Source organism: Cucurbita maxima, unplaced genomic scaffold (genome assembly GCF_002738345.1).
Source record: "Cucurbita maxima cultivar Rimu unplaced genomic scaffold, Cmax_1.0 Cma_Scf00012, whole genome shotgun sequence".
In the NCBI taxonomy this organism is placed as follows: Eukaryota; Viridiplantae; Streptophyta; class Magnoliopsida; order Cucurbitales; family Cucurbitaceae; genus Cucurbita; species Cucurbita maxima.
The window spans coordinates 678,859-694,623 of NW_019272028.1; the positions used below are offsets into that span (position 1 = coordinate 678,859).

General features: G+C 36.3%; 3 protein-coding genes and 1 long non-coding RNA gene across 4 annotated transcripts in view; 2 read left to right on the top strand and 2 right to left on the bottom strand.

The window, feature by feature from the left end:
- The window catches only part of LOC111487799, a 4,579-nt gene extending 1,706 nt beyond the window's left edge, over positions 1 to 2,873 (bottom strand). The window contains exons 1-4 of the long non-coding RNA XR_002719111.1: positions 2,180 to 2,873; positions 1,295 to 2,103; positions 1,055 to 1,177; positions 712 to 947 (exon numbers count right to left, since the gene is read on the bottom strand). This is a non-coding gene — a long non-coding RNA (uncharacterized LOC111487799). The remainder of the gene's footprint in view (positions 1 to 711; positions 948 to 1,054; positions 1,178 to 1,294; positions 2,104 to 2,179) is intronic.
- Positions 2,874 to 6,084: 3,211 nt separating this feature from the next.
- LOC111487066 (protein RETICULATA-RELATED 5, chloroplastic-like) lies at positions 6,085 to 10,739 on the top strand. Its single transcript, XM_023134291.1, has 6 exons — positions 6,085 to 7,023; positions 7,236 to 7,763; positions 8,877 to 8,984; positions 9,115 to 9,660; positions 10,028 to 10,141; positions 10,314 to 10,739. Exons 1-6 carry the CDS (start codon positions 6,181 to 6,183, stop codon positions 10,461 to 10,463), a joined length of 2,289 nt encoding a protein of 762 aa, XP_022990059.1. The 5' UTR covers positions 6,085 to 6,180; the 3' UTR covers positions 10,464 to 10,739.
- Positions 10,740 to 11,213: 474 nt separating this feature from the next.
- LOC111487067 (protein EARLY RESPONSIVE TO DEHYDRATION 15-like) lies at positions 11,214 to 12,011 on the top strand. The gene is made up of 2 exons (XM_023134292.1): positions 11,214 to 11,531; positions 11,625 to 12,011. Exons 1-2 carry the CDS (start codon positions 11,270 to 11,272, stop codon positions 11,783 to 11,785), a joined length of 423 nt encoding a protein of 140 aa, XP_022990060.1. The 5' UTR covers positions 11,214 to 11,269; the 3' UTR covers positions 11,786 to 12,011.
- A 2,148-nt stretch (positions 12,012 to 14,159) lies between these two features.
- On the bottom strand, positions 14,160 to 15,253 carry LOC111487633 (wound-induced protein 1-like). Its single transcript, XM_023135109.1, has 2 exons — positions 14,558 to 15,253; positions 14,160 to 14,366 (listed from the first exon to the last, which is right to left on the bottom strand). The coding sequence occupies exon 1, from the start codon at positions 14,956 to 14,958 to the stop codon at positions 14,611 to 14,613; it is 348 nt and encodes a 115-aa protein (XP_022990877.1). The 5' UTR covers positions 14,959 to 15,253; the 3' UTR covers positions 14,160 to 14,366; positions 14,558 to 14,610.
- Between the last annotated feature and the right edge of the window lie 512 nt (positions 15,254 to 15,765).

Here is a 15,765-nt window from a genome sequence, read left to right on the forward strand (position 1 = left end):
ACCCACCTAAGTATGTGGTAAAAAAAAAAAAAAAAAAAAAAATTCAGGATTGTTGGGAGTGAGTTCTACGTTGGCTAATTTAGGGAATGATCATGAGTTTATAAGGAAAAGAATATCTCTATTCGTATGAGGCCTTTTGGGGAAGCCCAAAGCGAAGCCATGAGAGCTTATGCTCAAAGTGGAGCATATCATACCATTGTGGAGATCCGTTATTCCTAACATGGTATAGAAACATGCCCTAAACTTAGCCATGACAATAGAATCCTCAAATATCGAACAAAGAATTGTGAGCCTCGAAAGTGTAGTCAAAAGTGACTAAAGTGTCGAACAAAAAGTGTACTTTGTTTGAGGGCTCCAGAGAATGGAGTCGGGCCTCAATTAAGGGGAGGTTGTTCGAGAGCTCCATAAGCCTCAGGGAAGGCTTATAGTGTACTTTGTTCGAGGGGAGGATTGTTGGGAGTGAGTCCTAATTTAGGGAATGATCATGGGTTTTATAAGTAAAGGAATACATCTCTATTAGTATGAGGCCTTTTGGGGAAGCCCAGAGCAAAGCTATGAGAGCTTATGCTCAAAGAGAACAATATCGTACTATTGTGTAAATCCGTGATTTCTAACACAAACAATTACCATACCCTACTTTTCCATTAACACCACTAAGAACATAAATTTCACTATTTAAGTTTAGCTGTTGAGACATGTGAATGCACAGACCTCATTGCAGGAAGAGATCCCATAATATCACTGGAAGGATACCAGCAAGTCATAATTGATAACAAAGAAGAACCATCAAAACCTACCACGATCAATACAGATTCATCAAGGCTTGCATGCATCGCTTTAGTTGACTGAAGCTATTTTCCTTCCATGCTGCTCTTATTAGTATTTATGCCACTTCCCGACATCTTGCAACAGCTTTTTAAACTTTGAATTTTAGTTTTTGATCCAGCCTGTGTTACAATACAATTCAGCCACAATTTAGTACATCAAGAAGATGGAAATTTAAAAGAGGCGTAAACACATAAGCAGAACTCCAATTTAAAGAGAATACACTTACAAATGTCTATAACAAAAAAGCATCGTCACGTGGAATGATTCATACCAGCTCCTGCTGCAATAAGTTGGTTTCTGAACTTGTTTTTACGTGTAACAACTTCAGTTCTCTAACTTCTGCTAGTATCTTTTTTAGTGAAAAGAAAACCATCATTTATACATCAAGGAAGGAAAAAAATAACATAGACAGGTACATGTACTGGAGACGAAAACAAATAAGTACCAAAAAGGGGTGCCCAAGTACCTCAGCTACAGCTGGCAATCAGAATTCAAACCACGTCCTTAGCTCCTAAACAACTGTTCCCTATTCTTATCCAAAGAGTCTGAATGTCCTCGTGATTATCCTCTAACAAATTCTCTTCGTCGCTTAGTGCATCGCCTTTGATATTTTCTGCTACATCTTCAAGATTTGACCAAGGAACATTTCACCTCCAAAGCAGCTCGCTGACTTGTACTCTTCATCTTCAACTTTGACATCATAATAGGAAGAAGAGTATATTTCATTTCCTTATTTGAACAATGGACATTCTTCAATTTCACTATGTCTTCAAGAACCATTGGAAGGAGCTTCACAAGACTTGCTTTCTTCTTCAGGAGAATGTGATGTACAAGAAAGGTCCTCCCACTCGTAGCCAGAATGATTTGAAGTTGAAAGGTTTAATTCCTATGTTGGTTTCCTTAAATTTTCACCATCCTCTCTCGCATTTGTAGGGGAGACCTTGAACTAGGATCTCCACTTTTTCTTTGAATCTAGACAAGCAACATTTATATTTGAAGAAAACACCTCACTATTGTTGCTGGCTTCTCTTACATTGATAGTTTGCAAAGCTTTCGAGAAACTTCTCACTCATTGCGATGGGAAACAGTCTCCAAGATAGGTGAAGATGAAAACAAAGCAATCAACCTGTTTATCTGTCGTTGGTCCAGTTCAAACCAAAAAAAGCTTTGGCTCATAACAATTGTCAGAAATGATCGGCCTAACTGATCTTTCAACAAGAGGCGGCACTGCATCCGCAGTCTTATTTAACCTCATCAACAAAATAATAAGAGATCCTAAATATTATGAACATCCAACAATCTTATACAAGTCTAAACATCTCCAATACAGTAAGTGTTTTGCATAAAAAACCTGTGCAGAATATGGAGTATAATCCATGCCATCAGCAGTCCAAGCATATGGACTAATATTCTGGTCACCTTGGCTAGTAGCCTCAAATACACCATGAAACTTCCTAACACTGTAGTTGATGAGAAACAGAGGCAAACCAGGATCGATATTTCGTACATATTAGAATTGCGAAGCCGGAAATCCTATTGGAGAAGTTAAAGCATTACATATCCATTTGATATCGCATAAATGAGAGAAAAGAGAACCGTAAATTTCTTGAAAATAAAAGGTTGATCAGCAAAGGTACTGGTAAGCAAACCAAACAATTGTTCGGAAAGACATTCTTGCATTGTGTTGTGCTAGCAACCAAAAATAACTCCAGCCTGTTTACTCTTTCCGAGATTCCTTGAGATCACACTGCCATTTTACGTCCAAGGAGGTAGGGCTTTTTCCTGCAAAGTAAAGGACTCAGTCTTCCTTCCACCGCCATCAGCGATTGAAGAAAATCCACGAAAAAGTAAAAGGCCTTAAAAATCAGTTTCCGATCGATAATAAACATACATGCTGTACGCTAATAATGCTTAACGAATTATCCTCAGCGAATGATCAAATAGAACTTGTCTAAAACAAGAAGAGTTGCAATGCGAGTTATTACAGAGGTTGAGGATGAACATATATGCTTAAAAACATAGCTGAAGAAAAATCTAATTGTAAAAAACTCACCGGAGATGAATAAGAAATCGTCAGACTCAACGGAAATTATCGCCGACGGCAAATCTCTGTTCAAATGCCTCAAGAACGCCACAGAAGTGACAGTGAAGAAAGAAATATGGAAGCCGGGAGAGTTTTTGAAAACCTATAGAGACAATTAATGGAAATGGAGGGAAGGCAGGGCAGTTTAGTAGATGATCGTGAAACTATGATTTTACCCTTATCTCAGCTGTATGTAACCGGTAAGCCCGGTAAGCCCGGTAAGCCCGTACCCAATAAGGGAAATTTGTCACATTTCACTATTCCGAATAGAAATCTCTATGTTAACAACCTTTTAACAAGCGGTCTAACCCGGGTGGGCCCCAACCGAAAGATGCCAGACCGAAGAAAGCCCGCTTGCCCCATGAATAATAATAAAAAACTTAAATTCTCACATCATGGAATTTCCAAAGAAATTGTTGCGGGCCCCATGAAAATCGAAGGAAGGGTCCGAAGGGATGGGTGATCCGAGTATTATCGATAGAAAGGGTCGGTTACAGAGACAAAAGCTCACGATATCGTCCATTAATTAATTTTTAAATATTGTACCCCTCTAAATATTATTGAATTAAAAAATATATATTTCAAATTAATCATTGCATTAAGTTTTATATATATATATATATATATATATATATATATATATATATATATATAATTAATTAATTAATTAAAATCTAGCCATCAATATATTCATAATGATATAATATTGTCCACTTTAAATATAAACTCTCACGCTAACATTGTCCATGCATAATTTTTCATGAATTTGCTTTGTGCTCCTCAATATTTATGATTATTTCCTAAATTAGTAATCTTATTCTCAATCATCTTTAATAGTGACAGTACTTATGATCATTTCATAAATTAGCAGACTTCTTCTTAATCATCGTTAATAGTGACATGACGATAATAATTTAAAAAAATATTCTTCATGTCATACAATTTGAGTTCTGAAAAAAATTGGAGTGTAAATGGAAAAGAATGAGAGAAACAAATTCAATATAATCTATTCTAATTATTTATTTATCCCAACTTTCATTTATTTATTTTGATTATTTCTCTTTTTAATTTTTTTTCTTATAAATTATAATTATTAATATTGACTGCAACATAATATTTATAATATAAATTAAATCAAAATTTAGTTAGTTAGAATTATTTTAATAATTTGATTTATAAAAAATTAACTAACAACCATTATTGTAGCCTTGTGAAATTAATTACAAAAATATAATAATTAACCTCTTTATAATATTTAAACTACCCTACCCACTCTCAATTTTGACTATAGCTAGCTAATAAGACACCAAATTTTCAATAATGACGCAAGCCAACAATAATAGATAATTTAATAAAGAAGGGTGTGGAAATCTTCCTTTAAAATATTTATTTTAAAACGAGAAAATCAAAAGAAAAAACACAAATATAATTTTTTTTTTTAAGAAGAGGACACTGGCTTCTACAGTTATAATGACCAGATAAATCCCAAAATGACAAAATCCGCAGCTTCGCACTCCAACCACGCAATGTTCCGACTATGTATCTACCTGTCATCCACATCCCATACTTTTGGTTCACGTATTTGATTTTGTGATCACTCCTTTCAATTTGTATTTTTATGATTATTTTTTAATATGTGATTGCTAAAAATTTCAAAGGTCAATTCACGAATTCCAAAAAAAAAAAGAAAAAGAAAAAGAAAAAAAATTTGACTGCACCATTTAAAATATTTATTAAAAGTTTAATTTTTGTAATTTCAAGCTCTTTTTAAATTTATTTTAATTTCAATACTAACCTAATTTACATTTTGACATATTTAGTATTAATTTAAAACTAACCTACTTTAATAAATAAAATTAATATATCTAATAGATATTTTTAATTTTGTATAGTCTAATAGATTCAACCGCAACAATTCGAAATGGTAACATTTTCTTTGTAGAATTTTCAACTATTCTTGAATTATAATTATTATTGTAATTTATAAAACTGTTAAGGATATTTAGTAATAAATTATAGTTTACCATATATATTATATTTGATATTTTATTATAAGACAAATATCTAATATTTGTCTTATTATCATAAGTATCTTTCCATTTATTGTTATTTCAATATCTTTGTAATTCATTTGATTATAAATAAGATAACTTTCACACCATTTAGGTGTGGTGGATTAATCAAACATTCACATGGTATTAGAGTCCTCTCGGTTTAACAACCCCGATCCTTTCTTTTCAATGGCTTTTGAATTCTCTAATCTTCTTCTCCACCACCCCTGCTGGATTTGACGCTGCAGGGGCAGTCTTCATGGCTGCCGCAGGCAGAGCCGATTGATTATTCTTCGGCTCCACCCTATTGACCTCCAAATCACATTTCGTCATACTCTATACATACAACCTCACCTTTTCCAACCTAATCGGTTTTCCCCTTGGTCAATATAGTCTCTCTCATTTTCTTCCCAATCAACCTTCGTCCTTCACATAAACCCTAACCTAAACCTATCAACCTTTTGCAGAGATTTACCTTCGGAATCTGGGTGCCGCACTGGCCTATTCGCCAACCAAGTTGCCGCCGCCCTTCCTGCCAAAATTGGCTTCTTCGCCCGATGAGGCGACTCTTCCGACTGCCCTTCTCGCCAAAATTGGCTCTTTCGCCCAATGCGGCGACTCTTCCGGCTTCAACATTGTCTTTGTCCCTTGCTCTAGGTTTTCCCTTCTACTTCTTGGGGTTAGAAATATTCTCACCAGAGCCAAGGCAGCATCGTCGCTAAGCGACAATCCCTCTTCATAGATTAGACATATTCTCGTTGAAGCCAAGGCAGCATCGCCGCTGAGCGGCGTTCCCTCTGCAATTTTTGATGGCCAAGAACCGGGTTGTTAGCATCTTCATGAAAAGTGTTTCTAACCTCTTTGAATTTTTCAGATTCAAGCTTCACGTTTGTTTAAATCCGACGCTTAGTTTGCAGTGGGGTGTTCAAGATATTTAGTAATAAATTATAGTTTACCATATATTATATTTGATATTTTACTATAAGGTAAATATCTTTCCAATTATTGTTATTTTCATTTATTACTATTTCTATATACTTGTAATTTATTTGATTATAAATAAGATGATTCTCTTCTCAAATTAATCAAACAGATAAAACAAATGTGTGCTGAAAATATTGCAATATAATTTCGAGGCTGAAATTCAATTCGTCGGTTCCATCGGTTTTCTTTTGTGACGACGTGGAAGTGACAGGGCTGCCACACCCTTATCGCGAAATGAAGCTCCATAGCCATGGCGGCCTCAGTGGTGGACCTGTACATGCGAGCTCTACCGTCCATCGGTCACGGGATGCTGCTCCGGCGGATTCTCTCCGGCGGAATTCGATTGCGGAGTGTCGATTTGTTGGGGGAATTTCAACAAGGAGAAACAGCTTTGCAATTTCAATTAGGCAAAATAGCCACTCAAGTTTTTATGTTCATTGCCTCCGGTTTTCACATGAAGATTCGGAGTGTTCCGATGAGGTAGGGCAAAAATCAGCCGTGCAAATACTCAGTACGAGACGAGCCATGCTTGGCGTTCCATTAATTGCAATCGGCGCACAGTTTCTACAATCAGCGGTGGTCAGAGCGGAAGAGAAGGCGCCAGAGACAGCGATTCCGGTGCTAGACGCGGTGAAATCGCCTCCGCCTCTAGCTTCGACACCCGAGGAGGAATCAATTACTTCGAGGATTTACGATGCGACTGTCATTGGAGAGCCTTTAGCTGTGGGGAAGGACAAGAGTAAATTATGGGAGAAGATAATGAATGCTCGGGTCGTCTACTTAGGGGAAGCCGAACAAGTTCCGATTCGAGACGATAAAGAATTGGAGCTTGAAATTGTGAAAAACTTGAAAAGAAGGTGTGATGAAAGCGAAAGGGTATTATCTCTGGCTCTAGAAGCGTTTCCTTCCAATTTGCAGGAGCAGCTCAACCAGTACATTGACAAGAAGATCGATGGGGAAACTCTGAAGTCCTACACCTTACATTGGCCACCACAGCGCTGGCAGGAGTACGAACCTCTTCTAAGTTGCTGTCGTGAAAACGGAGTTCGTCTTATTGCTTGCGGTTTACCTCTCAGGGTAATTCATCTTATTCTAACTGGATGCATTGTATCACTTTTCGTAAGCTTAGATAACACGACTCGATTCAAATAGAAACAAGCTAGTCTATCGATTATCCAATTAAACTCGAAGTAGATAATGTTCATGTGGGCTTCAATTGTCAGTTCTCTTATTAGTCTTGTTCAAGCTTCTTGCAAGTTTTTGATGTATGATCTTGACAATATCAATAGGTTTTGAGAACTGTACAAGCAGAGGGTATTAGGGGGCTTTCAAAAGCCGATCGCAAAGTATTTGCTCCACCAGCTGGTTCAGGTTTCATCTCTGGATTCACAGCTATATCACGTAGAGCTTCAGTTGACCTGAATTCTTACCCGTCCAGTCCTTTTGGTCCAAGTTCATATTTATCTGCCCAAGCAAGAGTAGTTGAAGAATATGCTATGTCACAAATTATTCTACAAGCCATGGCAGATGGTGGAGGAACTGGTATGCTGGTGGTTGTGACAGGTGCGAGCCATGTTGCTTATGGAGCTAGAGGCACTGGCCTGCCTGCAAGAATCTCGAGAAAGGTACCGAAGAAAAACCAAATAGTTGTTTTACTTGATCCCGAAAGACAACAAATGCGGAGAGAGGGTGAAGTTCCTGTTGCAGATTTCTTGTGGTATTCTGCTGCCAGACCCTGCAGCAGAAACTGTTTTGATCGTGCTGAAATTGCTAGAGTTATGAATGCAGCTGGAAGAAAGCGAGATGGTCTTCCCCAGGTTAGCTTTTCTTTGTGGGTCTGATGTACTTGTTTCAAGGTTCTCCCATATTATTATCCATTGCAAATGCTATATAAGCACCATACTATACATTAAGTTGATTTTCTTTTGAATGATTTGTTAGGAACACGAATTGAAATTATCCACTTGAAGCATAATCTTTCATGACTTTGCTTTTGGTTTCCCCAAAAGATCTCGTACCAATGGAGATAGTATTCATTACTTATAAACCCATGATCAACCCCTTAATTAGGCCGATGTGGGATTCTTCTTCCAACAATTCTCAACAATCCTCCCCTCGAACAAAGTACACCATAGAACCTTCCTTGAGGCCTATTGAGCCCTTGAATAGCTTCCCCTTAATTAAGGCTCGATTCCTTCTCTGGAGCTTTCGAACAAAGTACACCCTTTGTTTGACACTTGAGTCACTTTTGACTACATCTTCGAGGCTCATAATTTCTTTATTTTACATTTGAGGACTCTATTGACATGACTAAGTTAAGGGCATGACTCTAATATTATGTTAGAACCACGAATCTCATAATGGTTGTCCACTTTGAGCATAAGTCCTTGTGGCTTTGCTTTTGGTTTCCCCAAAAGGCCTCATACCAATGGAGATAGTATTCCTACTTATAAACCCACGATGAACCCCTTAATTAGCCGACGTGGGACTCTTCTCCCAACAATCCTCAACATGACTGTGGTACTCCAGCTAGTTTGTATTACCTCTAACCAACTGGACCGAATCATTTCATGATTTTTTTTTAATGAAATCATTTCATGATCCGAAATTTGTACAATAGTTCATATTCTATGTTGGTTGCCACTATAATTTGGGTTATGTTCTTCCCCATTTGACATTCGTCGTTACATTTTATGATTTAATCTGAACTTTGCTTTGTGACTGGTTGCTCTTTTTTCTTTCTTCTCTTTTTTCATAACAACAATTTCATTGATAAGAATGAATACAGAAACTCCAAGCTCAAAAGGTGTTTTTCTAAATAATTGGCTGTAAAGATTGGAGTTTTTCTAAATAGCTTCAAAATTAGAAGTTAGTTATTGGTCGACATATATGCTATATTCTACTCAATAGATATCATGGCATACTTTCAGGATATCCAAAAAGGGCTGGATCTGGGTTTAGTATCACCAGAAGTATTACAGAACTTCTTTGATCTGGAGCAATATCCTCTAATTTCAGAGCTTACGCATCGTTTCCAGGTTTAGTATTTGCTTTCTAAAATTGAATTCTCTTTTTATGGTTCAATACAAATTTCAAACTACCATCTGGTAAATTAGAAATGTTGCTAAAATTTTACATTGATTCATACTATACCTCATTTTGGCACAGGGTTTTAGGGAAAGATTGTTGGCAGATCCTAAATTCTTGCATAGATTAGCAATAGAAGAAGCCATTTCGCTAACAACTACTCTTATAGCACAATATGAGAAGCGAAAAGAGAACTTTTTCCTGGAACTTGATTACGTTATTACAGATACCTTAAGAGGTGTAGTTGTTGATTTTTTTACTGTCTGGCTCCCTGCACCGACCCTCGCATTCCTTTCTACCGATGACCTCGATGCTTCTGGAAGCACTGATATTTTACAAGGTCTACTTGGATCTATCCCAGATAATGCCTTTCAAAAGAACCTTGCTGGAAAGAATTGGGACCTGAGTCACAGGATCGCATCTGTAGTTTTTGGTGGCTTAAAGCTTGCTAGTGTTGGATTTATTTCCAGTATTGGGGCCGTGGCTTCCTCAAACGCTTTGTTTTCTGTTCGTCGATTCCTCAATCCAGCATTGGCGACTAAGCAACGAAATAAGAGATCTCCAATACTTAAAACAGCTGCAGTTTATGGGTGCTTTCTGGGAATATCAGCAAATCTACGATATCAGGTAGCCAGAGGACGTGCTTATGCTTCAAATATTTTGATGATGATAAACTGTTCTTTGAATTACTCATTTCATTCTTATTTTCTAGTTTCTTTTTCATGTGTGATTAGGGAATGGGGAATCCATTAAAAAACCTTTTACTACGAATCTTAAGGCAAATCTAAGTGCCCTTTTCTCCATATACCTACAGAACTTGTGTATGCAGTGATGAATTTGAATGTGGAAAATTAGAAATGTAGTGTGTGAATAAGTTGTTGAGAATTGTATTTGACCATTGCATTTATTTTGTTTTCAGTTTCAGTTCTTTATTATAGTCTTGTTTCTTAATCTTATCCATTTCAAGCATCTGATGAACAATCTTGTAATGTAGATTATTGCTGGAATAGTGGAGCATCGATTTTCTGAAGCATTTTCTTCTCAAATTGTGCTTGTAAATATGGTCTCATTTGTTGCTCGAACATTAAACTCTTATTGGGGTACCCAGGTGCGTATTGCTTCCATTTTTTAGCCATCTTCTGCCTTTCCACATCAAATATTTATGTCTTAGATCAGTTCAAAACCATCAATTTGACCATTTTGCCTTCTCATAAAACTTCGGTAACGGGTTATTTTTATCGACCTTAGCTCGATACTTAACTTTCTTTTGAAATATGCAGCAATGGATCGATCTCGCACGGTTTACTGGATTACAAACTCGAGAATTGCCCTCTAACCAAGTCCAAGAATCTCCGAATCCTGCAGCGTTGGGATGTAATGTCACCGAAGAGGCAACTCAAGCAAGCACCGATGAACTCAAGAACAATTAAGGTGATACTCTAACATTCATCACGCATCCAAAATAACTTGTAAAATTCAATTCGGATGCCACATAAGATATCGATTTGATCCTCTGGGCCTATTTTTCTCATTCGCCATTGTGTTGTAAGCTACATAATGTCGTTCATTTAATGCAATTTTGATGGAAGTTGGAAGAGTATAAATAAAAAGGAATTATATTATTCGTTTATATCAAAATCAACTGATGTAACGTGACAGGCATTTTACAGTAATATTGATGTGATTAATGAAGAACATTTAGTACAGATACTATTTTCATTTTTTAAAAAGTAATACTATGCAGTACGCAAATACTCATCTGTCATCATTTCCACTTTTTATTAGCATTTTTGACATGTCATTTTCTGATTGGTCCACGCGATTCTTAAATAGTTCTTATGTGGCAGATAATATTAAATTTTCATTCAGTAAGTAGTATTAATAGTTAGACGATAGAAATTAATTTTATAATATAACCGTAAAAATAAAAAATTAAAAAAGCGAAAAGACAAAAGGGTACACAGTTTTGGATAAGAATGATGACGTGCAGCAATGTAGGGGCGAAAACCGTGTGGCGGTATATCATGTTTTGTCGGGTAGTCAAGAAATCAACCTGTTTTTGGACCGGCGGAGAAGACTTACTTTCCAAAACCTTGGGCCGGATTCCTTTACAGTGTCATTTCCGTAATATAACCAAACCCTGAGTGCTAATTCATTTTTTCAGTTTTATATATCTCTTCATCAGCTCTGGATAAAACTTCATCTGCAACTCGAATCGTTTTCGCAAGCAGTAGCTATGGATGTGGTTGCTCGAAGAACCTCCTCGTCTTCCGTTTCGATGTTGAACCCCAATGCTCCGTTGTTCGTTCCCATGGCGTACAGGACCGTGGAGGATTTCTCTGACCAGTGGTGGAATTTGATCCAGTCCTCCCCGTGGTTTCGCGAGTACTGGCTTCAAGAACGCTTTCAAGATCCTCAAAATGATTTTTCATTTGCAGAGAATGAAGAAATTGTTCTTCCGGATCTAGAAAATATTTTCGACGACTTAGCTCGTCAACGTAAGTGTTGAAATCTAGCCACTGATTGAGTCGATTCGTTCCCTCTCTTCGCAAAACTAACGAACTCGTTGTTTCTTTTGTTTTCTTCTTCAGAGGAAGAGGAAGAATTTGAATTCTCCAAGGATTTGGTTCCAATGGGGGCTTTCAAATGGCATAAGGCTCAGACTGGAGCCGAGGTTCCCAGGTATGCTCAAAAGGCTCCCAAGATCGTGAACGTGAAAGTGAGTCCGAGGACGATTCACCAGCCGAGATAGATTCGTCGCGGAATTTCCAACTGATCGGAGTATGTTTCTTCAACAGAACTCTGGAACCAGTTTAAATTGTTGTTGATCTAGGTTTTCCATTTCGTTCATGTATAGAGTCTAGAACTTCATCGGTTAAGCATCAACTCTGATGATCTGTGTTTAGCTACTGTAAATTTGTACCAAGTCTTACTTTTCAATTATGATATAATAGAATAGTTCCAAAATTCTCAACCAAGTAGCTCGATCATCAACAAAATCCAAGCTAACAACATCGGAATTCAAAGGTTTTAGGTTCACCTTTGTTCTTGATTTTTAGATATTAGAAGAGGAGCATCTGCAAATATCTCAGTTTAGTAGCGCTAGCTGGTCTTTTTGGGATGGCCATTTCTGAATTCTGCCCCCACACGAGGCACATTCGGTATCCATGCCCACTTTTGTCGTTAACATGGCCGACTGCCCTGTAATACCTTTTTTTTATTCGTTATTTTGCAGCACTTGAAATGTCCATTACTAATAATCGTTGAAAAAGACAGACACTAAGCCTTGAGCTTATTGAAAATGATATCTATCGAATAAAATATCATGATATAACATAAGCTCGTCGGATTATTTATGTTGGAAAAAGATCGGATGTACCTGGGCTGGATCAGTCATGGGAGAGAGCAACCAAACAAACAATGTGGGCCAATGTAGGCCCATAAGATTATAATATTGGGCTAGGCCCATTAAATCCTAATTCGGCAGAATATTAAAAATAAATAAAGCAAGCAAGTTGGATTTGATTAAGATATTAAATAAATAAATAAAAACAATTTTTTTTTCTTTTAATCAAAAGATAACATCCATTTTTCGTGTAATGTTCAATCACTACTTTTCAAAGAAGACTTTTAATGCTTTTATAAAAATATCTCACGAAAGTGCTTTGGTTACTTATCTCCATTTTGCTGAGAGGAGCTAAGCCTGAGAATATGTGCTTTACATTATCAAATATACTTGTCTCTCTCCACATCACATTTATTATTATTTTTATATCTATTTGATTGATGCTCTAAAGTTGTATTTAATTTCCAAGTGGGCCCACCATTGATTTTGAATAAATGTTTTATTCAGCCAATTAAGGTATACTTTTTTGTTGCTGAAATATTGTTTATTTGATGCTTTTATCAAAATGACCTCAATCTTATACTTTTTTGCACCAATAATTATTTTTTAAAAATTTCCCTTTTGGAGTATCTTTTTGTAACTATATTAATTATATAATTACGTAGAGATTAAGATAAGAAACAAAATCATGTTATTTAATTTGAATTATTTTCACTTTTCATCTTTTAATAATTAAATGTCTGTACGTTTGATTAACACGCAAAAAGCTGTAGATCCTTGTATGAATTCCATTACTGTCTCCAACTCACATTAATATTATATTTTGCTGTAATTATATAATATATAGTTTAATTATGGGCTTTTCTTTCTTTAAAAAGCTAATATTATATGGTCAGTTCAACATTATTTTTGGCTTCTAATTATTTCATAAAATAAGTGGCCGTTAAACGTTTTTTTTTTCTTTTAAGGTGGTGTATGAATCAGCAGCAGCTTTTTTTATTTTATTCTATAATGCTTTTAGACCTTCCACGTGAAACGCATAACCCCTTTTACTGGGTTACTGGGTTATAAATTTCATTATAATTGTATTTTTCTCTTTTAATATAATAAATATGAAAATATGAATATAAATTTAATATTTACCAATAATGTATTTTATTTGTTATAGATTTTTAATACAACTTAAAACTAATTTTATTATTTTATATATAATTTTGAATAAACATATAGAATGTGAAAAAGATGTCCAAACTAAATCAATGAATTGATTTGATTTTCATTTTTGAAAAAGAGATCTTTTTTATTAAAAAAAAAAAGGGAGAAAAAGAAGAACATGAAACCCACGAACACCCATAGATCAGAGATTCAGACATTCATACCGGGCCCTACACAAATGGCAGACCTGATGAATCTTGACCGTCCGATTTCTCTCATCAAACGTCCTACAGACATTTAATCTCCAGGTTCCACCAGTGGCTAAGGAAAAGTCGCGAGAATTTCCTGGATCTCAAATCACATCGGGCCGTACACGTGGCAACAAACTATAATCTCGGCCTCCAGTAAGATGTTTTTCGAACTTATCCGAATATTCGTCATTTTCCCCATTTTTATTTTCTTCACGTTTCGTTTTTCGCCCCAAACATTTGGATATATTCGCGATTTATCTCTGAAAATAAGTTAATACTGATTAGGCCCATAAGAAGAGTTTTACGTCATCTTTCACACTGCGAAAGGAAAGCAGGAAGGGGAGGAAAAGGAAAATAAAAAAAGAATGAGGAGCTTTAAGGCAAATATTGGAACATGTCCTTATTATAAAGATTATAAATACGTCGGGAACTGACCAATGGGAAGTCATCTCCATGGTAATTACCCAACTCCACCACACACAATATCAAAACTCACGAAACAACACAACCAAACAGAAACGCAAAACGACGAACCAAATCAACAAACACACACCAAGTTTCTTACATTTTTTTTTTTTTTTTTTTTTTTTTTTTTTTTTTTTTTTTTTTTTTTTTTTTTTTTTTTTTTTTTTTTTTTTTTTTTTTTTTTTTTTTTTTTTTTTTTTTTTTTTTTTTTTTTTTTTTTTTTTTTTTTTTTTTTTTTTTTTTTTTTTTTTTTTTTTTTTTTTTTTTTTTTTTTTTTTTTTTTTTTTTTTTTTTTTTTTTTTTTTTTACAGATTTATTTAGTTTTAAGAGAAAACGGCCGCACCGGATCAGAGAAACCGATTAAATGGCCAAGACGAGCCCAGGCACCGATTTCCCGACCTGATTGGAGAGGGTGCTTTCCCAAACAGAAGGGCAATGGTGCAGCGACGAGGCAGAGGAAATCTCCGACGCGACGGAGGACGACGGAGAGTCAGTTGGGTTACCGAGGCGAGTAACAGTAAGGGAGGTATTGAAATACTCGCGAACCTGAGTGATTATCCCATCAGTGATGGTCCAGGCGTGGATCCAGGAGATTGAACGGGTAGGATCGCAGCCTTCAACGAGGACGGTGGGACCAAAGGAAGTGATTGATTGAGGAACGAACTGAAAAGATTGGCCGTTGGATGAGGCTCCAGTGAGAAGGCGCATCAGAAATTGGTGGGAGGGAGGACCATGGAACCACCACTCGAGATCGGGGGCGAGGATTTGGTGAACAGTGTTCACGTTTCGAGATGTTAAGGCCTCATATAGGGCGAGAACCACCCTCTGATTACTACAATCACTATTTTCCTCCAGAATTCCCTGAGAGTTAGCCAGTTCTTGCAGAAGTTTGCCTTAGCCTAAGCCTCGGACTCCAAATTTTTCAAAAGTGTTTTCTTGTAATGAACAAGAAACGGAGGAATTTTTGAAGACGAAGAACCAGAGGAAACCTGTAGAGGCCCTTACCACGAGGCAGGGGGCTTTATAGGAACGAGCGTATCCGGACAAGCAATTGTCTACGTCCTCATCCGTTTTTGAGGGATTCACACGTGGCCAATCAAAATGCACGACGAATATCATTTTGGGCTTTTCCGTAATTTCAATCCATTTTCGGATGCGACGTGGCGACTTTCAATTGGTATTATGGATTTGTTTCATGGACCCGGATGCACGGAATTTGAGAGTCCAAAAGGCCAGGAAATTGGTCAAGCAAACTCCAGTTGACCAAAAACGAAACAAAATGGCTGGCCATACTTCACACTAACTAGCTTCATTTTTTTTTTAATGTCTTAATTTTTGTTTTCCACAAATAAATTAGTTTTTTTTTTAAATAATCCGTTTGTTATGAAGGAAATAAATATTAAGATTTTGGGGAGTTATTTTGTCATATGCTTTGAATATATATGGGTTATAAAAAGGGAAATAGAATAAAAGTACATTGGTACATTGGTGTGTTGGAATTGAATCATGGGAATA

Coding starts and splice junctions, on each gene's coding strand:
- LOC111487066 (XM_023134291.1), top strand. CDS start 6,181: ATGAAGCTCCATAGCCATGGCGGCCTCAGTGGTGGACCTGTACATGCG. Junction 7,024..7,235: donor CTTGCGGTTTACCTCTCAGG/GTAATTCATCTT, acceptor CAATATCAATAG/GTTTTGAGAACTGTACAAGC. Junction 9,661..10,027: donor CAGCAAATCTACGATATCAG/GTAGCCAGAGGA, acceptor CTTGTAATGTAG/ATTATTGCTGGAATAGTGGA.
- LOC111487633 (XM_023135109.1), bottom strand. CDS start 14,958: ATGCGCCTTCTCACTGGAGCCTCATCCAACGGCCAATCTTTTCAGTTC.
- LOC111487067 (XM_023134292.1), top strand. CDS start 11,270: ATGGATGTGGTTGCTCGAAGAACCTCCTCGTCTTCCGTTTCGATGTTG. Junction 11,532..11,624: donor CGACGACTTAGCTCGTCAAC/GTAAGTGTTGAA, acceptor TTTCTTCTTCAG/AGGAAGAGGAAGAATTTGAA.